General features: G+C 40.3%; 1 protein-coding gene and 1 long non-coding RNA gene across 3 annotated transcripts in view; one reads left to right on the top strand and one right to left on the bottom strand.

Moving 5' to 3' along the window:
* Positions 1-18,710, bottom strand: part of PPP4R3A (protein phosphatase 4 regulatory subunit 3A) — a 38,903-nt gene extending 20,193 nt beyond the window's left edge. For both annotated transcript variants that reach the window (XM_049612311.1, XM_049612312.1), the window contains exons 1-3: positions 17,731-18,710; positions 6,919-6,974; positions 3,200-3,298 (exon numbers count right to left, since the gene is read on the bottom strand). In XM_049612311.1, coding sequence (XP_049468268.1) covers positions 3,200-3,298; positions 6,919-6,974; positions 17,731-17,872 — 297 coding nt within the window. In that variant the 5' untranslated portion in view covers positions 17,873-18,710. The remainder of the gene's footprint in view (positions 1-3,199; positions 3,299-6,918; positions 6,975-17,730) is intronic.
* Positions 18,711-18,843: 133 nt separating this feature from the next.
* LOC125909252 (uncharacterized) lies at positions 18,844-24,821 on the top strand. The gene is made up of 3 exons (XR_007453619.1): positions 18,844-19,145; positions 20,559-20,641; positions 24,155-24,821. It is a non-coding gene; the product is annotated as an uncharacterized LOC125909252 (long non-coding RNA).
* Positions 24,822-25,912: the final 1,091 nt, after the last annotated feature.

Here is a 25,912-nt window from a genome sequence, read left to right as displayed (position 1 = left end):
GAAAATTTTAGTATCAATTCCTGAAAGCAAGGGCCAATGACATGTGCAAACTGGCTTTGGACCAAAGTGGGTCAGTGATATGCTATGAATGCTGGTTGGTGGCCCCAAAATATCAGTTAAGAAAAACTATGGGAAACAAGCATATTTACACAAAAGTGAAACTATTTATAAAAAGCAACTGTAACATACACGTAGTAGAGCACAGTAGAGAAGAGTCCCCAAGGTTATCTACTAAAAGTAACCAAACCATGGAAGTTTTCCTTTCTATTCACCCAAATCTATAGGTTTCATGATCCCTTCCAAGAAGCCCAAAAAGTGTTGTAAGCCCCAACTTAATGTCAATATATGGGCTCTCAGGGTTCACAATTAAATACATTTTAAGGTAAAAGGATATTTTTACCAAAGGGCATAGACTTATTTTGAAATAAAATAAGTTTTGCTATCTTAGCCCTATAATTTGAGACACTGTCACTAAATTTAGCAGCCCAACAGGCCAAGTTGAATGATAAAGGCATGGAAAACTTAGACCTTATATGAAACGGCCAAGAAACTGAAATTGCTTAGCATGCTTAAGAGAGACTGTTAATGGATATTGGAAGGGGAGAAGGCCTGGAATAGGTTTTGAAATTATGCTCCAAGTTGATATCATCTTGACCTTAACCCAGTGGGCAACAACCACTGAAAGGCAACTAGGCACATTCACGAATTGTACCAGCCATAGTCTCAAGTTGGCTTTGGATTTGTTAACTACATAAACTCTCAAAACAGCTTTAGATTCCTGATACTCAGGCTATGCCTTTACCTATAGAAATACAGTAGCATTTGATTAAAAAACCAAATGTAAAGGGACAAAAACCCTTACTGTAATGACAATGCTATCTTGAGTTTATCTGCAAATATGAAGGGAATCAAACCGTGGTTAGGATATTCTTGGAATCTGATCTACTCAGGGAATCAACGTGGAATTGTAATGATTTGACAAATATGTTTCAGCCTTACTTTCAGAGAAGAAGTAATGAAGAATGAAAACAGAAGAAAGGGAGAATAAGCTACAAGTCTTCCTTAAGAGAAAGGATAAGTCTTAGAAATGAAATGAAATGAAATGAAAATGAGAATGTGGAGGCCATGAAAAGTGTAAGGAAGAAGAGATATACACAAACCTAGTATCTACTATCAAGGAGGATACTAGAAAATGGGGGAGACTTTTTGCTGTTTCTAGATCAAGAAACGAGCAGAGTTCAAGAGTAAGAAAAACATGTTAAGATCTCAAAAGAGCAAAAGGTAATGCATTCCTTAGAGCTAGGATCTAGAAATTAAGAAGTACAGACAGGATCATGAAAGACTGACTGAGAAACAACAATTTGAATCTAAAGTACGCACAAGTTGAAGGGGAAGATCAGAAAATCATAAAATAGCCAGTGAGTCCCAGGAAAGTTACTAGAGACAAAGTATACAAATACTACTACCTATGGCCCAAGTGTAAATGAAGAATTACAGCCTAAGGATACATATAGTGAGGATGTGACAATTTATTAAAGGCAATTTATTAAATTTATTAAAGCCTGTCATGACAGCAACACATGAAGTCCCAGGTGTAAGTATGGGCCCTAATAGACTGTGTCCAGGGTGAGCTTGTTCAACTCAGAAAAGTGAAGGAGAACAAGGTCTGTCTGAGCAATGGGTGCCCTTAGTATACCGAGCTCTTCAATCTCCTCTCTCTATGGGAGAACTACTACACACAGGACAAAATCTGGAGGCAAGTGCTATGAAAACAAACATATGGGAAAGAAAGCAAAGAACAAGAATGAAGAAAAAAGGAATTCAGATATAAATGTCAGTCTTTCACACATTAGCAAAAAGGGACAGTTTGTTGGTCACGTTAATATGTGAAGAACACAGCTGAATAGGCGATCAAGCAGAAATAAATTCTGCAAATAAGGAAACACTGTGCCTCAAGGACACTGCAGTTTTATTAAAGCGATGGCACTCAAACTTCAGGGGGCACTGAGAATCACCTAAAACAGGAATTGACAAATGATAGCCAAACATGGCCCACCACCAATTTTTGTAAATAAATCTTATTACCAGAGAACCACACTCTTTAGGTATGCATCACGTGTGGCTACTTTCATTTTACAACAGGAGAGTTGAATGGCTGTTAAACTGCATGGCCAACAAGGCCTGAAATATTTACTATCCCGCCCTTTACAGAGAAGATGTGACCTGGAAGGCTTGTTCAAATGTAATTCAAATACAATTACTAGGACCTACTCACAGAACTTCTGATTCAGTAGGTCTCAGAATTTGCATTTCTATCAGTTCTCAGGTCATGCTGCTGGTCTGACGACCACGCTTTGAGAACCAATAAATTAAAGAACCTGCTAAAGATTATTCTCCAATTAAAATAAATGTGGAGACTGAGCAACTGTCCTTAGGATGCAATCGTTTAAATGAGTCTATAACAAGAGCCAGTGGCTTTAGCATATAATAAATGCAAAACAGAGTGCATGACAAATGCATACCCGACAAGACGGTGGAGATCATGTGACCAGAGGTACCAGAGTCACTAGGAAATTCCAGAATCAACTGAGAACACGCAAGATGAGGTGGAACAGATAGTCAAGAACTACTAGAAGTTACTGAACAAAGTGAGATCAGATTGGCATTTTTAAAAAGATCCTTCTAGCTGTGGTATGGATTTGCGAAGACCAGTCAGGGTGAAAGCAATAAACAAGGCAAGAAATGACAGTGGCTTAGTAAATTGTGGTAGCAGTGAAAATAAAGAGAAGTGAACGAATTTAAAATTTGTAATTGAAGGACCGAATGGATGTTAAGTGATGAAGGAAGGATAAATATGACCCACAAGTTTCTGGTTTCAGCAACTGGCTGGCATTTACTGAGATGAGGGAGATGGGAGAATGAACAGATTCAGATGAGATTATGTTCGGTTCTGAACTATTAAATGAGACACTAGTGAACACTCATGGAGGAGCTCTCAAAGACAGCTGGATATGAAAGTGTGGAGTTCAGCACAGATTGAGGTAAATAAACTGCACTTGCCTATAAATCAAGCTTTTCGCAGACAACAGTGAATTTAAGAAATATGAAATGCTATTTAAAATCTTGGGCATTAGCTAAAAGCGCAGCAAAAAACAATATACTCAGAGAGCATGTTAACTTTCTAGTTTCCTAAAATTACCTGACATATTTTCTCCCAAATTTCATCACATCCAGCTTTTTCTTGAAAGCTAAGGGCCAAGTCATAATTTTCTGCTTCAGACCACACAATCAAAGTATCCTTGAGAGAAAAAAAAAGTCTGATTAGTATCAATTATCACAAACTACTTTAAAGTATAAGGCTTAAATAAACAAAGCAACAAGGAATTGCGTGTGAACAGTACTCAGCAACATCCATACTGGTAATTGCCAAGCCTCTGTATATCTGGCTATAAAATGAAAACAATGTTTTCCTTAAGGAGAAGTTAACAAATAAATAAAAAGTACTACAAAGCGACCAATCTAAATGTACTAAAAGATACATACCTAAACACTGTATCAATCCTTTGCCTGAACACTAGTTACATTTTATGCTCTAGTCACAATGCCCAGAAAGGAAGCCTGAGCATTCATTAATTAGGGCACGTTAGGAGGATGGGATTAATAAACAAAATTCCTTCTCTCATCTCTCTACTGTCCACATTGGATGTTCTTTACCTGGGGCACCTGAAGCCCATGAAATTACTGGCTAAATCTGTAATATGTGAGCACTTATCTGGGCAGAAAGTTTTTTAACCTTCACCGAAGTGCTGTAGTTCAAAAAGCAAGATGCTCCTACCACCCACAACTCCTTTGCTCCTACTTGGACAGGCTTTTATTTAATGGTAATAAGTTTAATGAATAGTAAAAATATTTACAGGGTCTAAGATATCTTTTCAAACTTACTGACAGTAATAAGCATATACACTGTTCCGGAGTCATCAACTATTTCAAAAATAAGCCCTCCAACTGAGAGAGGTTTGTGACCCATATATGAAATTTTGAATGGTACCAAGGAGAATTACATTCAAAAAGAAGCCTAATGGAACAGCTACCATATAGCATTTTTTTTCAGGCTGGTCCAAAGAAAAGAATTAGGAGAAGTCAGAATTAGGAGGATGTGAGTACAACATAAAGAAAACATAATTCAATCTAAGAAATAACTGCAAGGAGCCAAGCAAAGGCTAGGTGAGCATCTACCAGGATGATAAAAGGTTCCTGTATTAAGAAGGAAACATGACTAGTCCATCTTTAAGGTAACTTAAAAGATATGTCTACATGGAGGAAGCTTCTAATACTTTTCCCTATCAAAGATACCCCTTATTGTACACAGATGGATCCCCTGATTAAAAATCTGTCTCCTGGGGCGCCTGGGTGGCGCAGTCGGTTAAGCGTCCGACTTCAGCCAGGTCACGATCTCACGGTCCGTGAGTTCGAGCCCCGCGTCAGGCTCTGGGCTGATGGCTCGGAGCCTGGAGCCTGTTTCCGATTCTGTGTCTCCCTCTCTCTCTGCCCCTCCCCCGTTCATGCTCTGTCTCTCTCTGTCTCAAAAATAAATAAAAAACATTGAAAAAAAAAATTTTTTTTTAAATAAAAAAATAAATAAAAAAATAAAAAAATAAAAATAAATAAAAATCTGTCTCCTAACCGGCATATTAATTCCTTTCAGTCAGTTATGTAACTGTCCATCATGAGGACCAGTAGTCTCTCGCTGAACTACAGTGATGCCAACCAGAAGTAAATAAATGATCATTTGAATAGGCTGTGCAGTATTACTAATAGAATAAATCCACAATTTTTATTCAAAATTTTAAAAAACAGCTCAAAGACTCCTTTTTACTGTCCTCAAGAACTTCTAGAGATCATAGATACCAGGCATGCATCTGTTCCACGGTGACTGAGTAGCAGTTCAAACTCAAAATAATTTATATTAACATTGTAAGATCAACACACCAGAAATTAGTCAGTTGGGAAACCCCCTAGAGTCTGCTTCATCTTTAAAATAGGTAGAATACATACTGTTGTGAAAATTGCTGATAATATAACACCTACTGGAACAAACCTAAAACCAATGATCACATTAGTAATAAGACAGATTTAATACAACCATAAGCAATTACTCTGGTACAATGTAAATTCAGATTCATCTACAGGCTTAAATCAGTGCACAGCTAGCCATTTGCAACCACGTGGATGGAACTGGAGGGCATTATGTTCAGTGAAATTAGTCAGAGAAAGACAAAAATCATATGACTTCACTCATATGAGGACTTTAAGAGACAAAACAGGACAAAACAAAAGAGATTCATAAACATGGAGAACAAACTGAGGGTTGCTGGAGGGGTTGTGGGGGCGGGGGATGGGCTAAATGGGTAAGGGGCATTAAGGAATCTACTGAAATCATTGCTTCACTATATACTAATTTGGATGTAAATTTTAAAAAATAAAAAATAAAGTTAAATAAAAATACAGAAATAACCTTCAAAAAAATATCAGTGCACAGTTAGACATATGCTCTTAACTGTTCATTTGACAAATTTAGAAGTTTGAAAATTTTTAGGAATTGCTCTTCTGTTTTCCTTAAAGAGCCTAAAATCATCTTGTTTATCATCCAACATTAACCTATAGGTTAAGACATACGGAGCTCTTCATTCATCCTCAAAATAGACTTGATCTTTCCTTTTTCTTCAGATGACTTTTACTCTTCAACTAACTAAAACCTCAAAACACTAATTTATGTATTTAGGGATAGAATAGCAATAGCAAATACTCTAGTCTCCAGCCACTCCAATCAACCAATCTTAACGGTTCTTAATGGTTTTCTTAAGATCACTAAATGCAACGGTGTTAGCAGAACATTCGACTATCAAGAAAATATTTCAACTGTACCAAATGTTTGTTGGACAAATACATCACCACTAAACGGATTTAGGAGTTAATATCAGCTTTCCCATATACTCTCTGTGTGAACTCAACCAAGTGACAATCTTTAGGGATCTAATGTGCAAAGCCAACACTAACTTTCCTCTAGTAGTATTTTAATGGTCAGTGATGAAGCAAAGCACTTTACAATTTATTTATAGATTAATATATTTATAAAGTAATATACACATATGAATGCATTGGTAATAGCCTTTAGTCTAAATTATTTTACATCTATACCTTCAGGGCAATGCGGGGACTGATACTGCTTTTACTGGCTTTGTACAGCACTCAGTGGATGTGTGTGTGTGTGTGTGTGTGTGTGTGTGTGTGTGTGTGTGTGTGTGTTCTGAATAAATACCCTTTGATGATAGTGCTACTAGGTACCAAATAGAGAAAGATTTACTTTCAGTTATCACTTGCTCTCTGAAGGATACAAGAAAGAGCATACTGAAACTAAAAGTTGTCTTACCAAACTGCATCACTGTTATATTTCCATAAGGTCCTATTCAGGCTATGTAAGAAATCAGACTCTTACCTACACTGGATTGCTGTATAGGGACAGAAATATCCCTTCTGCACTAGCATCTACAACAGCAAAGAAAGCAGTTTCTACCATTTCGTTGTGTTAACAGCTGATTGTATCAGTAGCCACTTTTTTCTTTAGGGAGAAACCAGAAAACTATACTGTTTTAGTTTTAACTTTTGAGAATTAAATCTTAGTTGCTAGAATATCTGAAATATAAACTAAGTTTAACCTGAAGTTTTTTTTTAATTTAAAATAAAATGATTGCTTTATATAGAGATTGGTTGAAATCACATTTTAGAATTAGACTAGGAAAGTATGCTGTAACCTGTTTTGAATTTCTCATTGCAAGTAATCAAGGGTAAAATTTTCATTTAATCACCAAACTGAGAGGATAACATACAAGGTAAAACATAACATCTTCACATTTTTACCTGTTGTTTCTGATATGCGGTGTTAGGATTTATTTTGGACTCTAAAAGCAGAGAACCTGGGAAACAAGAGAAAAACAAAACAAAACATTCCATTATGTGATTGCAAAGCAGCACAATTACATTCCACACATACACACACATTTCCTTTCCTGAACACTTGATACAAATGTAACTTCAGTTAAGGAAACAGTGTTTTAAAAACAATTTTAAATATAATAAAACTTGTAACCCAACAAATACTTGATATATTATGTTTACTTTTAACAAGAAGAACACAATTATCTGAAGAGTGAGGAATGGGTGGTAAAAGAAATCTAACACCTTACGGGCAGCACAGAGTAGTGACATGGCACAGCACGTAGCAGGATGACCTGGGTTTAAATCTCTGAAACACATCAGGACTTGGATACGATCCATTTCCCCAGTACATCCCCACAATATGCTTCACCTTCAGAAAGTCTCTTACTTCTGTTCCAGAATTGCCACACTTCTCCGTCTTCAAATAATCAATTGTTTTCGGATAGTAAACTAATTTTAATTTGCACATTTCTGTATTTTTCCCCCCTGGCCATAAGACTTGCGATATTCAGAAAATAACTAGTACTTTGTTGGGGCGCCTGGGTGGCTCAGTCGGTTGAGTGTCTGACTTCAGCTCAGGTAATGATCTCACAGTTCGTGGGTTCAAGCCCCACGTCGGGCTCTGTGCTGCCTGTTGAGGATTCTTTCTCTCTCTGTTTGTCCCCTGCTCTCTGGACACTCTATCTCAGAAGTAAACTTAAAAAAAAAAAAAAAAAAAAGTTTATTTATTTTTGAGAGAGAGAGAGAAAATGAGTAGGGGAGGGGCAGAGAGACAGGGACACACTGAATCCGAAGTAGGCTCCAGACACTTAACCGACTGAGCCACCCAGACTCCCCTTAAAAACTAAACTTTGATAAATTTCCCCGTGCTTCAATTTTCTTTATGCACAATTATTGGACTTTTAAATTTTGTAATTAGAAGTTGTCTAGTGTTGCATTCATAACAAGAAAAAGCAGCAAGGACATGAATATCTAGAGTCAACATTATTAAAAGCCTTCAACTATCTTTGTAAATATTCCTCCACTGTTTCCTGTAAATACTAGAACAGAAATTGCAATCTGTCGTTTCCCAGTGAAATCAGAGTATTCAGGTACATTATGGATCAAACTTAACTTTTTATAGATGAGTTGTGGCATACAATTATACTCAAAACGTGGTTTCTAGCAGAAAATACTTTCCCAAAACCTACTTTGAAATACCTATCACATCCTCAAAAACAATCCATCTTCAAAAAACTACATAAATAACAGACTGAAACTGGATTAAAGATCCAAGAGGTCTTGTGTCTTAGAACCAAAATAAGTAATGCCTCTTTAAAATTAGGGGTGCCTGGGTGGTTCTGTTGGTTAAGCGTCTGACTTTTTTTGGCTCAGGTCATGATCTCGCGGTCCATGGGTTCAAGTCCCGCATCGGGCTCTGTGCTGACTCAGAGCCTACTTTGGATTCTGTGTGTCTCTCTCTCTCAAAATAAACAAACATTTAAATGAATGAATGAATAAATGTTAAACTGCACAGGGGCGCCAGTGGCTCAGTCATTTAAGTGTCCAAATTTAGCTCAGGTCTTGATTTCATGGTTCGTGGGCTTGAGCCCCGTGTCAAGCTCTGCTGACGATACAGGAACTGCTTGGGATTCTCTCTCTCTCTGCCCCTCCCCTACTTTCATGTGGACTCTCTCTCAAAATAAATGAACCAAAAAAAAAAAAAAAAAAACCACCAAAAAACAAAAAAACAAAAAACAAACAAGTTAAGCTGCAAAAAAAGCATGATCTACCCAAAAGAAAAATTGGACATCATTGATCAATGATAATTGGATAGGATCAAAATCAAAATCTGTGCTACAAATAACACCATCAAGAATGTGAAAAGACAACCCATAGAATGGGGAAAAATAACTGAAATCATATATCTGATTAAGGGATTTTTATACAGAACTGTGACAACTTAAATAATAAAAAGACAACCCAATTTTGGTCAATAAATCTGAACTGACATTTCTCCAAAGATATACAAACGGACCATGAGCATAAGAAAAGATACTCAACATCATTAGCCATTAAAGAGATGCAAACAAAAACCACAAATAAGACCATTTAACACCTGCTAGGATGCCTATAATCAAAGACAGTGTTGCCAACCATGTGGAGAAATTGGATCCCTCATACATTTTGCTTGAGGTATGTAAAAAGGCATCCAGTTTGTAAAACAGTTTGGCAGTTCCTCAATTGCTAGAGTTACCAGCAATTCCACTCCTAGGTATATACCCAAGAGAAATGAAAACATATGTATGGTCACACAAATATGTGTACATGTAGTTTCTTAGCAGCACTTTTTCATAACAGCAAAAAAGTGGAAACAATCCAAATGTCCAAAAACTAACGCGTAAATACTATTCAGCTATACAAAAAAAACCAAAAAAAACAAAAAAAACATGCCATAACATGGATAAAACCTGAAAACATTACAAGTGAAAGAAGCCAATCATAAAGGCCTATATTCTATGACTGTATTTGTATGAAATGTACAGAGTGTACAAATCAGAGAAAGAGGTGTAGGTTAGTGATTGTTTAGGGCTGGGGAGGAAAGGGGAGTGAATAGGTAGTGACTTCTGATGGTTACACGATTTCTGTCAGAGAGGACAAAATATTCTAAAATTAGACTGTGGTGATGGTTGCATAATCCTGTGAATATACTGAAAAATACTGAATTATACACTCTGGATGGGTGAATTATATGGCATGTGAACAATGTTTTTGAAAAAGTGTAAATACTCATTTGGTAGAATACCACATAGCAGTGTTAATGAGTGAACCAAATATGTGAATCTTATAAATATCTACCATATAATTCTATTTACATAAAATTTAAAGACTAGCAAAAATTAACCTGTGGTGTTCATACACGGGTAGAGATAGTGACTGAGAAGGGACAGGCTTCCAGAGTGCTGGTTATTTTACAAAAATTCATCAGGTGGAATACTTACGATCTATGTGCCTTTTTGATGTATTACACTTGAAAAGTTTTTTAAAAAGTTCGAGTAGGGGTAAACAGAGGGGTGGAGTTACCACTTCAAATTGTGCTTTCGAAAACCACACCTGTAACAGTGTGTCAACTATACTTCAATAGAAAGAAAGAAAGAAAGAAAGAAAGAAAGAAAGAAAGAAAAAGAAAAACACACACCTGACCTGGCCGCTCTAAGAACAAAAAGTGGTAGTGGTACAACTATTATTTTTCAGGTACCAACTCCTTTTGCATTTGCTTCAAAACTCTCTCTCCATAAAATTACAGGGTTAAGGGTAATTAGAAAGGAAAAACCACAAATTCAAGTGTTCCCTCCAAAAGCCCTAGCTAAAGCAAGAATAAGCACATAACTAGAAGCTTCTGATGTTGGCAAGTTTTTTTTTCTGGGCCGCTCAAGATGTTAAAGGGAAGTATATTCTGAAACACATTTTCAGTCACATCCCATGGCTTTGACCTAATATACCACCTTAGGAAGTCCAGCTCTGGTCCCCAAATACCATGCTCCCTAAGAAAGCAGTAAGTAGGCTGCAGAAGGTGAAGCATGAAAACTGCCTTTTAGTTTGGGGGCTAAGATAATAACAAAGACATATTTCTAGTTTTATATCTAGGCTATCTATTGGGTAGGTTCCCTTCCCCTATCTCTTAGTTTCTACTAGAGCAAGTTATGAACACCTCTCCAATTAACTGAAAAAGAACCAGTTGAGTGTTAATACGCATTAACACAATCCCTTCTCCCAAGTTTACTTGTCTCAGTTGCTATAGCTACAGTACCCGGAATAGCCATTTCATCCTAGTAATATATGGGTATGGCTGGGGATATAGAGTTCAACTGTAGGTGAGAGGCATTTATCATGGTAGCAGAGACAACAGGGGAAAATGAGGAAGATGATCCGTAGCAGCAGACCTCAAGCAACACTGCAGGAGGTAGAGTTGGTTCTCATTAAGGAGAACACGTGCTTTTGATACCAGGTAGGTCCAATGTTACCTTAATAACCGAAGCACATATGCACAAGAGTCTCCACCCAAACTTCATTTGAGAAACATACCCATCCTCTCCAATAAAAGATGCCTTATCCCCCAAGAAGAATTCACTCTCACCCTCTCCATGACACCTCCTCCTCATCTGACAAAGACACTCTGTCACACAGACTAGAGAAAGACAAGCCTACACAGCAAACCCCAATATCAAAGACTTGAGAAAAGCCAGTTGGTAAGGATATACTGGACACAAAGAAAAATGAAGACCATGATCAAACTAAAAGGAATGCATCAATACATGGAATTCAATTTGCCACTGCAGAATCTATCATTCAGACCAGTAGCAAAATCAAACACCCTCAGGTGAGCTAAAGTGTATTCCTACACAGCAAATGCTTGTTGGAGTCTATGTCAAAGAAGCTCTGATAGGCCTACGAGTCCATATTTGCACACAGACTTCTTAAAAAAAAATTAATTCTTTTTTTTACTAATACCAAGACTGACAACCAGCACAACTTTTGGGGAGGGTCACTTTATCTGTATCTAAAAGACTTTTAAACACATACTACTCTTTGGTCTAACAGTTCTGGAAATTAGCCTACATGTTCACACAGTGCCAAGTATACGAACAAATGGGTCACTAGCAGCGTCCGTAATGGTAAAAACCTAGAAACAATCTCTATGCCAGCTGTCCTCAAAGTGGGGGACCTCAAGGAGTCTGGAAAATCAAAACTATTTTCATAATATGACTAAAATATTATTTACCTTTTTCACCCTTACTTTTCTCAGTGTTGACACTGATATTGCAAAAGATTGAATGCAGAAGCAGGTTAAGAAATTAAACCAGACACTAAAGAGATTTGTAAAACTATGAAACAAGAGACACTCTTCTCACTAAATTCTGACTTAAGAAAAGCTTTTTAAAGTCTTAGTTTTAAATTCTAATATGGCAAATATCAGTAGATACAACCCACATAAAACAAAAGTTTTGGGGGATCCCAAGTTCTAACAGTATAAAGATCTCCTGGGGAAGAAAGTTACAGAAATGCTACTCTATGCCAGCAACAGTATACTTGCAGGAATTAAACATATACAATGATTTACTATGCTTTTAGATGACAGATCTGTGTATCTTAACATAGATGCCCTAAATATATAGACAAAAAGGAGGTCTGTACACTCAGGAAACGGGGGAACAATGGTATAGGAGGGAAAATGCCACTCAGAACATCACCAAGACAACTGTAAGTAGAAGTTGTCAAACATAGATAAGCAAGAACGATGGACAATAAAACATTTAGTACAACAATGAGTATAGATGATTTGAGGTCATTAAAAACTTTACCTCCCTGCTTCATGACATCTTTGTTCCTCCTGTAAAATGAAATGTATTCCTTGAATCTATTCTTGTATCCTGCTGCCAATTCCCAACACACCTCGATCAAAACAAATACCTCCAGGGAGTGGGATGAGAAGTAGTTGGTAGCACACCAGTGAAGCATCATTCCAAAAGTGTCTGAATCAGAGAACCTACAACTAGTGCCTGCCACCTGGATCCAGCCAGCAGACAGCCTGTTTGGGTTGTAGTCTAACACATTCATACACTGAATTCATGCAAATGTTTTAAAATGCAAAGACTTTACATTAAAAAAAAAAAAATCTAGATTTCTGGCTGAGTGCAGGAAAAAAAGACCACAGAACTAAACTATTTAATCAAAGAGTCACTAGAGCAAGACTTATGGTTAGAAAAAATGATATCCCTAGGGTTGTTGTATTAACCAAAAATTTCAAGTGCCAACCCCAGCATCTACTACATAACCAGCACTCAGTACTTGTTTTTTTAAAGCATGGTCAAAATATCATTTCACTGGCATCACTGTGCTGCTGAATAGTAGAAAAATTAGTAATGATAACAATGATCTAGAAACATATTTCAATGAAAGATTAATCAACAGGTTTATATTGCTTAAGAAAAATATTGTAGCAAATAATACTTAGAAAACACTCCAAGAAAACTGTTAAGATTTTTAATCTTCTGATACAGTGTTATTTAGCTAGAAAGTTCACTTGATTAGAAGATAGCATTTCCTTTCACTGGAGAAATGAGATGTTACAGTTTCTATAACTTTTATGGTTCTATTTTCAGTATCAACCAACAATCAAGTTCAGGTTGTTAAAGAAACAGTTTAGAGGCTCCTGGGTGGCTCAGTCGGTTGAGCGTCCAACTTTGACTCAGGTCATGATCTCACAGCTCGTGAGTTCGAGCCCCGCGTCGGGCTCTATGCTGACAGCTCAGAGCCTGGAGCCTGCTTCGGATTCTGTGTCTCCCTCTCTCTGCCCCTAACCACCTCGCATTCTGTCTCTGTCTCTCTCAAAAATAAATAAACATTAAAAAAATTGAAAAGAAAAGAAAAGAAAAGAAACAGTTTAGATTTGGATAAATTAAAGATTTCAGAATGAACAAGTCCAGCTGTCACTCCACGGTAAGCAGTTTAACATCTACTCATGTCTGGTATACTGTCCTTAATGCTCAAAACTAAGGGCAGGAGCTTCAGTACTGTGCTTCATTAGAGGAAATAAAACACCATCAAAAATGAGTTATTTCAAGTCCAAAATATCATCTGGATAGGACAGCAGCGTACACTTTAAACCTATAGCAATTCTGTGTTCCAAGTCCCTCTCTCCTGATTTTGTGGCTCAAGTTACACACAGCGTTTAAAAACTGAAATGAAGCCTCGGGGAAAAATGGTGGCATTACATTAAGAGGTTCCACGCCTATGTCAAACTTTCACTACACTGCAGCCCGATCACCTATACCCGACCTAGCTGATGGACTTCAAACTGTCGAAGTTACCACCTGCAACAGATGATAAATAAGGGTTTGCTCACCCTAGGCCTACTGATTTTCTACAAAAGTAGGTCTACATAAGAAAAAAAACAAAAAACAAAAAACAGGGGGCTTTAAACGGACTTTTCAAAGTGAAATATTTCTCCCACTACTGATACCAAGCTCTCCTTAGCAGCTAAATCTGGAATGCCAACTGTACACAAGATTCTATACTGCTTACTAATTTATGAGAGCGAAAAAAAAAAAAAATGCTGTTACTATCTCTGTTCAAATCACCACAACAGCCCAAACAAAACAGGCTTTCCACCTAAAGTGTTCTGACCTCCTTTTCTAATTATAGTGGGGGTGAGCCACTACCTACTACTACGTTCTACAAGAGGCAGACAGGATTCTAGTTTTCGCCACAGTAGCAGTTCTGCCTTGACAAAAACACTTCCCCGTCTCGTTTTCTTCATGCCCCAAGTAATACTGAAAATTTAACCTTCTAAACTCTGAAATAGGTAAGTCAGACAATAGGTGAAACTATTTTGAAATGTAAAAATTACTTAATATAACCTAAGGTAAAAACCAAATGTAAGAACACTATTCTTGATGCTTGGCAAGTAATCCAGAAAAAAAGAACATGGATATGATTTATGTAAAAAAGACAGCCTTCACTATGTGGAGAAATTCCAAATTCTTTTATCAATTCTAAAATTGGAAGATGGAAGTGGTAAAAGCCACAATAAGACGTTAGAATGATCTGAAATAATAAACTGAGAGGGCAAGGTAAGGGATGACATTATTATCCTTCACTTCAAGCAACTTAACAGGTACAGCAGAAGTTGAAAGAAGAAAAAAAACACAATACCAAGTAATTTTTATTGTTAGATGGAATTTTGCAGGTACCTGAGAAATGAAGTAATCTATCGTCATTAAAGAAAGGGTTGTGTTCGTACAAAGTATTTTACCACTATGAACTACTGAATAAGGAACCCCCAAAAAATGGGCTCGATAGCTTGCAGGACATTCCTTCCTCCAAGGCAAGGTGGGCTACAGATTTGCCAAGCCACTCAGTTCAGAGGGGAAAGGCACATACTTACAAAGATGCACCCTGTCAACAGAGAGGCCACAAGTACTTCCATTCAGAAGTGGCCTTCCTGATTTTTGGTGTAGTGTATAAAGGCCTCTAACAAGATAAAAGGCTCATTTTATGGAAAATCAGAAATACTTTCCATTTTGTTCACCACAATAAATACAGAGATTCTCAATTATCCTATAATGGAGAATGGGAGAAGCACACAATAATGGATGACCCAAATTAGCAGTCCATATAAAAACTTCCATCTGGCATGAAGATAAACTATAATTTTAAATATCTTTAGGCTAAAAATTTTTTTTTATGTTCTTTGAAATAAGCTTTGAGTCTGTAAGTATAAAGCAGCAAATGCAAGTAGACAGCAATAATGGGAATTTAAAACACACTATAAACAGTTAATGATAATTAAATAATAACAGTCTCAAGCCATAGGCTAGCTGTCTGAGCCTCAGTTTCCCCATCTGCAAAATATAGCTAATAACAGTACCTACACCAGATGACACAAGCAAACAGTCTCTGGCACATAGCAGGTACTCAATAAATTTTTACTTTGAATCCTATTTGGAGTTTTCCTATTAGAAAAAACATTAACCAAACTAGGGATTATTTAAATTGTTTTTTTAAAAATATTTATTTTTGAGATAGAGCATGCGCAAGTTGGGGAGGGCAGAGAGGGAGAGAGAGAATCCCAAACAGGCTCAGCACTGTCAGTGCAAAGCCTGGTGCAAGGCTCGATCCCACAAACTGTGACATCATGACCTGAGCCGAAATCAAGAGTGGGATGCTTAACTGACTGAGCCACCCAGGCGCCCCCAAACTAGAGATTATTTACGACATTATTCCATAAGTGTGCTGGAATTTTCTAAACCCACTCTTTGGATTTAGTTTTCCTTTATCTTAAATTTAACAAAGGCACATCAGTTATATTTAGTTCAGCTTTTTCTCTATCAATTAATAAAAATAAATAAAACTAATGGATAAAAATTAAAACCATTTTGTTTTTGCCATTCAACCTGTTTTATTGCAGAGTTCCAAACTTACCAAAGGGAGGAAGGGAGTTTAGGGGCTATTTCCAAAGAGGTAAAAATAAAAATGGGAAACAACCAGATCCCTACATCAGTACATTAGAACAGTAGGATTTCCTAGGATAGTAGGACATTAAAACATAACACTTAATACTTTAAACAAAACACTCTGCATAATGAGTCCAATTAAATACATGATGTGAATGTTAAACATGTTATTTTAAGTTATGAGATTTCAAAGAATTGACCTCAAATCTACCCACACTTTCATTTGGAAGTTAACTGAACCTACAAAGCCCATTCTTTCAACTCATTATGTAAAAAGTTTTCCAAACATGCAAAGGAGGAGATGTCAGAGTAGTGGTGACTATGTGATAGTCACACAAAAGCATGCTAACACATTCAAACTTGTATTTTTAAGAGGCAAATAATAGGCCTCAGAAAAATATTCCCAATGTATTCAAAATCCTTTAAATCCCTCCCAAAGGAAATAATCTCTCCAATTGGGCTATTCTGGGTAGCCTTATAAAGATAACCTGTGGCCAATATAACTCCAAATTACAATTTTTCAAATCAAATTGAAAATCGATGTCCCTTGAGTGTTCAATTACAGAAGGGTGAGTCTTGTTTGTTTTTCATGGAATGGGGAGTTCAGGGTTCAAAGTCCAATTAAAATTCCTTGAAACGAGTTTGTAATAATTCTGATACAGAACAACTACAATCCTAATAAACAAACAGCTAGAGTGAAATTATACACTAATGTAACAAGACAAGTTTTCAAATTCGGGAGAAACAATTTGAAAACACTTTCACCTGACGTGAACATTTTAAATGAAACTCAAGCTATGCCACAAAGAGAGAGAAGTGGCAATCCCTAAATAAAGTAAGTCTTGAAAAATGTGAAACACTTATTTTCAAACAACTGGGTCTTTGAACCTGGAGGGCTATTTCAAAACATGTGAAGCACGGGCACTAAGGCGGATTCAAAAGGTTTTAAAGTTATTGGCCAATTTCTCCCCACCTGTTAATTGAACCAACCAAATAATGAATATACATTTAAGCAATCAAAAACAAACAAAAACAGCTCGTATAAAATTATTCCAAGCTTACAAGAAGTTTACACAAACAATACACAAAAATCTGTATTTGTGTTAAAGACAACACTGGGGGGACACAAAGCGATCTTCTCACGGCAAAGCAGCATTTTCTCTGCCGAATGCAGAGTTGCCAGATTCATGAACGAGTGTTGCCAACGTGCAACACGATCAAAAAACTGTAGCAGAAAAAGTTAAAAAAAAAAAAGGGGGGGGGGGGGGGGCACAGCAAAACGTTCTCCAAAGACTGAAACACCTAAGAACTTTCTTCGCTCCGAGAAAGTTTCACGCCTGCTTTACAGATGAGTGAACTAAGGCAGAAGATCGGATTAATCAGTGCCTTTCTCAAGGTCACTCCAGTGCAAAAGAACAGTCCGGGCTCCCGATCTTAGGCCCCCGACCTCTCCACACGCCCAGGCAGCACAGTTCAAGCGTGCTGGGCTCCCCTCGTCCCCCCAAGTGCTACCAAGCGCTGGGAGGAAAAAGACATTTCGAGCGCTCCCCGTGCAGCTAGCTCCGGGAGGACTGGGGTGCTTGCTGGTGGCCCGTCCTCCCCGAGGGCGGCAGTCGCCCCCAGCCCCAGTCGCCCCCTCCGTTCCCGCATTAGCCCCAACCAACCAGGGAGGTGGCCCAGGGCCGGGGTGGGGTGAGGGAGGGGAAGCAAGGGTCCCGCCGCAAAGGGCTTCACTTACCATCGCTCTCGGCCCTGACAAGCAGGGACATGCCCTTCAGCCGCTCCACGTAGCCCGACGAAACATGCCCGGTGCCCCGGTCGTCCCACTGCCGGTCCTCGTTGAGCGTGTAAACCTTCACCCGCCGCCGGGTGTCGGTCATCGTGCCGCCCGGGGGCCGGGGCAGAGGCCCCGCTGGCGTCGCCCAGGAAGGGGGGCCGGGACAGGCGGGAGCCAAGGCAGGAGGACGCCCGCAAGCGGAGGACTCCCGAGCCTCACTGCCGCCGCTGGCCGCTGCGGGGCCGCGGGGCCGCCCGCATGGCCCGCTCCCGGGCCCGAGCTCTGGGCCCCGGCCTTTCCTCGCCTCCGACTCCTCGGCGCTATTGTCCAGGCCCGGCGAGCCCGGCCGCCCCGACAGGGGCGCGCAGCGCTTCGCAGCCTCCCGCCCCGATGCGCTAGGAACTCGAGGCGCCGGTCACTGCCCTGCTCCCGCCTCCGCCATGATCTCCGCGAAGCCGCTTCCCGCGCCGCCGCCGCCTCCTCAGGCCGCCGCCGCCATGTTTTCCTTCCTTATACCTGGCCCTGCCACCGCAGCCAGTGGCTCCGCTCCGCTCCCCTGCTTCAGATGTCCCCAGCCGAGGGGTGCCTGCTCCTGCTGCAACTGCTACCACTGCGCGGGAGACTGCGAGAGCCCCCAAGCGCACGAGCGCTCCTGGCTCCTGGAAGTCCCTTTCCCTTCGCCGCTGCCACCGCCTCTTCCGTCTTCCTCACGAAGCCAAAGCCGCCGCCATCTTGGTTCGCCCCTCAATAGCGGCGCGCGGGGCCACCCAGGCAGCAGCTGCAGGGGCGGCCCGTTGGCCCCACCATTTAAAGAGACAGGAGCGAGGCCGGGAGCCTCGCTGCGGCGGAGGCCGCGGACGGAGGCGGGAGGCGGGCGCCGAGTTGCCGAGGTGGCGGGAGCGCAGGGAGCGGAGGAGGCGGAACGCTGGTCGCGCCGGTGACGGCCCGGGGCTCCCTCGCGCTGCCTGCACGCACCGTCCTGCGAGCGCGGGGCGGTGTGTGCGCCGTCGCGCCCTGTGTTCGTCATCAGCCCCGCTCGGGGATTCGAAAGGGGCGTGGAACTCGTCTCCGGCCTCGGCGCGCCTGCACGCTGTGTGCCCGCCGCGCTCCTGGCGTCTCGGGCTCCGAGTGCGGCCGCCTTCCCCGGTGGCTCACCGTCCGGCAGCTGCTGTCCCTGCCTGGCCTGCAGGCAGGCGCAGGGCCGCGTCGTCCCGGGGCTCCGTCGCGGCGTGTCCGCCTCCGCGAGTGTCCTCTCCAGGCCTCGGCTCCCGGAGCGCAGGGTCCGGGAGGCGCCGGAGCCTCGCGGACTCCAGGCGTTTCTCCTTTGGGGAGAAGCTGAAAAGCTTCCGGGAAAGGCCGCAGGTTTGCACGGCGAGGTCAGTCGCAGGTCTTGGGAGCCGCCATGGGGCACGCACTGGTGTGGCTAATCCAGAAACGGGACGGCTGGCGCCAGACCCGAAGTGACAAGTCTAAAACCTCCCCTTACATTCCGACTACTCCCGCCATTCCTTTAGTCTTCATCAGAACTGTTCTTTTCTAGTCCTCCATGTTGCCAAGAAAAAAAAAAAAAAAAAAGATCGTGAAGGGTTTACGAAACCAGATACGGATACGATACAATGTAATCGGGATGAGTAACTCCCAACGTTAGATGTTAAACACTGCTAATCTTCACAAAGGAATCAGATTCTCGTTCCAAATTCTTACGCTCATGATAGTAAAAGCCGCCGTTTGGGGGGGCTTTTCCTATTTGCCAGGCCGTCTAGGTCATTGCTGTCCACTAGAAATAAAATGAACCCCTTGTAATTTAAAATTTTACAGCAGCCGCTTTTTGAAAAAGTACAAAGAAACTGCTGAAATTTATTTTAATTTGTTTTAGTGAATGCAGTATCTTCAAAATACTCTTACGAAATTAATGACATTTTACCTTTTTTTCCCGAACTAAGTTCAAGATGCGAGGTGTGGTTTACTCATGGTGTAAATGTCTACTTGGAAGCCAAATTTTCATTGCAAATAACCTAATCTGTCTTTAAAGTTCATTAAATTTACAACTGAAAAAGTAGATTCACATGGCTCAAGTTATTTCAAAATGATTTTCCAAAAACAACTATCAATTTTTAAATGTAAAATTCAATTAAAATTAAATAAAGCTTAAAATTCAGTTCCTCATTCCCGGGTAAGCCACGTTTTAAGTGCTCAGTAGCCACCTGTGTCTAGTGGCCACTGTTATGGCAGGTTCAGGTGCTTACATCACCAATAATCTCATCTCAGACCTGCAATGCAGTTCGTGTTACACCCATCTACATTCAGAAAGAGGCCCTGACAGCATGACCAGTGAGTGCTGAGGAGTTCCCCAGGATGTGGGATTTTCTGTGTTAAAATCAGAAGTTGGGACCTTTCCTCCCTCCCACCTCCCAGTCAAATACAAAGACACGCTTACAAAGAACAGCTGCAGACTGTTATTTGCAAACAAAAGTGGAAAATGATAAAAACAAGGCAGTTTTCTCTAAAATGTAAAATGCTATAATTTCAAGCATCAGGGCATGACAGCAATTTTGTCCACTTTGGATGCAGTAAGATGTCATTACATTTATTTGTATTATTACTTACTCGATCCTCAAACCAAACATGAAATAATTTGTGGGAAAATCAGCTGGTCTCACTGCCTTCACTCTCACCTCCCTCCTAAAACATGCTGTATATTATAACTGGTGGTGATTTGTCCGAGTTAAGTACAATCTAGCCAGCCAATATGTTTTTATTTCTACTATTTGTATTTTTCCCCATTCTAGGTTAAGAGAAAGAACTTGAGCCATTGAAAGAAAGCTCCTCTCCCTTCTGAGGGCACCAGTGAAAATCAGACCTTGCCATAATGGTAGGTGTTAATGGGAGGTGACCTGTGGAACGCAACAGGGTAACATTAGTGTCTCTACTCAGGAGGTGGGTGCTGCTGTGGCATACAACGTGCTCCTTAAGTGGATTCTTTTGTAGCCAAGCCAACTTCCCAGCTAAGAACAAGCCAAGCACCTGAAAACAGAGGTCTAGAATGACTAAATCATGGTCTGAAATGGGCCATTAGCGTCCTGTCTCTCACCAGGCATATCTGTCTTGAGAGAGACAACCCAGTTCCTGAAACTGCTTTCGATCTAGGGGAGGGAAATCAGGTTGGGGAGGTGGGGAGGTGACTGATGCCCATGTATCCTTTCCTTTTTCTCTACCACTTCTGACAAATAAGTCTCCTCTCACCTTTTTCGGGACTGGTGTCAAAGAGTGCTTTATTTGGTTGAGATGCATAGGTACTTAATGAAGATTTGAAATGAGCTGTCTGCAACAATTTAGTCCACAACCATTTTCTAATACTTCAGGTAAAAATGTGAGTCATTTTCACGTTTTTTTCACCTTTGTACGGAGTCCCTCACCAGGGCCTGCTAACTTACTTCTCTTTCATATCCCCTGGATTTGATTCTGCTATTTTATTTCCTTGGTCATCACCCTAGGATTTGTTGTACCTGAAATTTTCCTACTAAGTTACAAAAAGTAAGTCCAGAAATTGTTGACATTCAACTGCTCAGAGCCCTGTGAAAAACGCTCCCAGGCACTAGCAGAAAGTAGCAGCATTAACGAGCATCAGCATTTATATTAGTTTGCAGGGCAACGGAGAACCCAGAGACTTCTTTCAGTGTGCATGCTGCACAGTCTCCCACTTGTCTCCCAAGCCCTCATGCATGACAGCCCAAGCACCCAGAAGTAAAAGCAAGAATTCCTAAGGAATGGTCAAAGGAAATATTTAGAGCAATAAAGAGAAAGAGGAGATGGGTATTGGAATTAACCATGGGGAATTTCAGTGCACACATGCTTTCTTAGTTTTGTACATTTCCCTCAGGGGAAATGCTTTGTGTGCTTACAAATGGACAGCCCCTCTCTGCTGCTTGCTAGGTGTTTGAATAGCTCTAGCTGTGTGCATTATTCAGGTGATGGCCAATGTGGCAGTCACGAGAACATGCCTTTGCAGACCTCTTTTTACAAGGAACAAAATTCACCAAAGACCCTAGCTGCTGTACTCTGAAATTTATCACGGTGCTTAGGTACAGCATACCTCCCACAGGGTGCTCCCCACCAATGACTGGATGCAGCAGGATACTAAGGCAGTTGTCCTGGGAGACATCTCTTCTATAGGCTGACTTTGGCTCAAGGACTCCCTGACCAGCTTTGCCAAACCTTCCTTAGGGTGCACAACATTCCAGAATGCTTCTCCCAACCTTCTCTCCCTCTTACTTCACTCAGGATTAGATGCCTCTCCCAGCCATTCTGGCTCTCTATTTCCTTTCAAATAGGTGTTTCCTCAAATAAAATCCTTACGTGTTAATCTGCTCTGGTGTGTGCTTTTTGGAGGACCCAGACTAGTGCTAAATTCAGCTCTTAGATGCAGTAAGTCTTTAAATGTAAGAGGGGTAAGTCTTGATTTATCCATGACACGAGATTTTAACTAGGAATGAGAAAACAAAAATTTACTTATGGTTATGTTGAGGCCTGCTGAATTATATACTGAGAGTTGATATGTACTTAATGTATTTGACTTTTATAATCTTTGCTAAAGCTTTTCTACAGAATGAGGTTTTTTTTTTTTTTTTTAATGTTTATTTTTGAGAAAGAGAGTGTGTGCTTGAGCAGGGGAGGGGCAGAGAGAGAGAAGGGGACAGAGGATCTGAAGTGGACTTCGTGCTGACAGCAAAGAGCCTGTTATGGGACTTGAACCCACAAAATGCAAGATCATGACCCGAGCCGAAATCGGCTGTTTCACCTACTGAGCCACCCAGGCGCCCTCCAGAATGAGACGGTTTTAAATACAACTTTCACTTTGTTCTTTCTCAGATCTTTCTTAAGAATTCTGATTTCTGTCTGTAGGTTTGCAATACAAAAAGAGATTCTCTTTTTTCAAAAAGAGAACTCATCTCAATTCATCTCAACTCATCTTCTTGAGTTTTGAGAAGGATTTCAGAATAAAAACTTCATGTGCATTCTCCCTGCTCTCATCTGAGTAGACCAGATCTCTTTTAGGTCGTGTCAAATCTGGATTGTTTTCTTTTCTTTCCTTTTTTTTTTTTTTTTTTTTTAATATCTTTATTCATCCCCAAAGGGACTGAGTCATGTTTAATATCTTTGGTGACCAGATCACAAGGGCTTTTTATTTGTAGGGAGTGCTTTGTGGTAGATAATTTTTTCAGATTATTGGCACAGGAGAAATAATGTAAGTACATTCTGAATGTAAAAATGCATCCACACATTTCATTATTCTCAATTTGTTTTTTCATCTTTTGATAGCCAGAAGGTAGTATAGGTGGCCAAGGACGATAGTATCAATATGAAAGCATGCAATTTATTTATTTAGCTATGTTTAAATCAGAAATCAAATGTTTCTGGCTGAGTTTTTGTTACTCCTAATATTCTTTCTAACTTTGTATTTGAGAATTATATGGTTGTACTTAAGTGATGCAAAAATTCTGTACATTACCCCTTGGCCACAGAGGTTAGGTTAGTACTTGAGAAAAGCCAGGGCAATCAAAATGTTGCCTGCATTTTTCAGACTATCACTGGGTGAGAAATGTTCTTACCTCCTGAACATCACAGCTAGAAGAGTGTGGTATAGGGCTGCCTACACTTAAGTGTTCCCTGCCTCCCCACCCCACCCCCAGTGTGGACAAATATGTCTGCATCAGAGAGAGTAAAGAAGAACATTCTGTTGAGAGTCCAGTTGTTCTTTCTCAGATCTTTCTTAAGAATTCTGATTTCTGTCTGTAGGTTTGCAATACAGAAAGAGATTCTCTTTTTTCAAAAAGAGAACTCATCTCATCTCATCTCAACTCAACTCATTAACTCATAACAACTCATTAACATGTAAGGATTTTATTCGAGGAAACACCTATTTGAAAGGAAATAGCCAGAATGGCTGGGAGAGGCATGCGTCTAATCCTGAGCGAAGTAAGAGGGAGAGAAGGTTGGGAGAAGCATCCTGGAATGCAGTGCCCAGGTCTTTTGGGGTTCTGAGGTCTATTAAGAAGAGAGGTGAACCAGTCCTTTCATCTATACCCTATCTTGGCCTCTGAAACTTCCCTTGTATGATTGGTCGTGAATGCAATCTCTTTCCTTAGAACTCCATGAGTAAACATCATCTAACATCGTTTAAAAACTGGCCCTCAAGTTCCTTGACATTTTTCCCCACTAGAAATGGAGTCTTTGTCTCCTCCTTTAAAATCTGGGCTGGTCTTGGTGACCTGTTTGTAATCAGTAAAATGAAGCAGAAGCGACGCTGTGTGACGTTGGAGGTGGGGCAACGGTTTTCTGGAGTGCTTTCTGTGCCATCGGGTGAGAAGCTCCCCTCTCCTACTAGGCTGAATGTCGCCGCTCTGGTAGACAGTCTTGGCTGAGCTCCCAGTTGACAGGCAATGTCAACTGCTGCTAGCCTTGTGAATGCTTCATCTTAGACAACCATGGCCCCCTTGAGCTCTTGGATGACAGCGGCACAACCATCTGACTACAACCACACAGCAACCTTCAGACGAGAACTACCCAGCTAAACCCTTCCCCAATTCCCGACGTGTAAAATTGAGAGCAAAATGAAATGGCCACAGTAAGCCACTGAGGTCATTTGTTACATAGCATTAGGTCATTTTGTTGCATAGCAATAGTAACAAGAGCATAGGTTTGCTTGGGTAATTTATTCTAATCACAAAGAAATGTAGCAGTACACTTTCCAGGGGAGGAATAGATGGGATTTAAATTGTTTTGCATTCTTAAAAACATTTCTTCTGATAGGTTCCTTGTAGAACTCTCAAGCAGATACAAGGACACAGTCTAGATTCAAATATCTGACTCTGGTTCCAAAATTTGATTTGGGAAATATAGATCAGATCTTATTAAATCAACCTTATAGGAACTGTATGGATATTTTATAATACTGAAAATCTCTGTTTTGGTGTTTTTTATTTTATTTTATTTTATTTTACAAAACTGGCCTTGAAAATTTTGTTTCATTAAACTTAACTTTCACTTATTCTTTCTATCTGAAGTTGGATCAAAGGGGGAAAAAAGAAGGGGGAGATGATGATAAAAAATGAGGGCAGAACCTTCTTTCTATCAGTGACTACGAGAACACTGTGTTTTCTCCGAGAGACAGTTAAAGGTCAGTGTTCCTTTCTCAAGCTCTGAGCAGGACTGATTAAAACAAAGAACACAAGCTTGCCAGATTAGTGTGGGAAAGGAGAAAACTGAAGCATGGTTGAAGTTGAGGTGTCCTAGCTAAGGTACCTCAGAAAGCAGAGCCTGAGACAAAGACTTGAAAATCGGTATTCGGCTGGAGAATGTGAAGAAAAGCAAGGAAGAGGGGTAAAAGGCAGGAGGCACCAATACAGGGAGGTGTTCCCCAAACATCGCCACCGCCGCGGATGAAGATTTCTTTGGTTCCACGAACCATTAATCTGGGGGGTGAAACGGGGCATTTATCCATAGCTCCCATGTCCCTAGTCAAAAGTTCGCCAACCGTGTTCACTTCTGAGTTATGCACGGTTGGACTTGGAGTGGTTTCTCATGGCACCCCCACGCTACAGCACTGGAGAGGCCCTGGGGAGGGAAGGGAGAAAAGCATGTGACACACAACTGTGGAGGCTATTAGGTCACACCTGGGTGAATCCGGTCTAAAAATCTGGCTTTCGAATTTATTGAGAGTGTAAATACTTCATATTCTCTTTTTAAATATTAAAAGTCATTTTTAAAATCTATTTTTTATATTTGCTTACTGGTATCCAAAGCATATAGTACAAGTTCCTCTGCTTACAGATTCTAGCAGCAATTATGAAGCTTATAACTATACATAATGGCAAACATATCAATTTAAGTCATTCTGCTAAAAAAGAACTCTTTTTTCCGCCTGAAAATCATAAAAACATTTCACATCCTGAGAAATGGCTATTGTAAGTGGGATGAAAAGATGTTTTGGTCAGTGAGAATAGTTGGGCATATATTTAACCATCTGTTTTATACCACCCACCAGATTCTGACCCTGGGTATAATTATCTAATTCCTTTTTGAACTATGAAGAATTTTGAAACCATAGAGAGCGAAGCACTCTGTCCATGGCTCTAACCATAAA

The sequence above is a fragment of the Panthera uncia genome (genome assembly GCF_023721935.1).
Source record: "Panthera uncia isolate 11264 chromosome B3 unlocalized genomic scaffold, Puncia_PCG_1.0 HiC_scaffold_1, whole genome shotgun sequence".
In the NCBI taxonomy this organism is placed as follows: Eukaryota; Metazoa; Chordata; class Mammalia; order Carnivora; family Felidae; genus Panthera; species Panthera uncia.
Note: the sequence above shows the minus strand (reverse complement) of the source record. Positions and strands in the feature narration are given on the sequence as shown.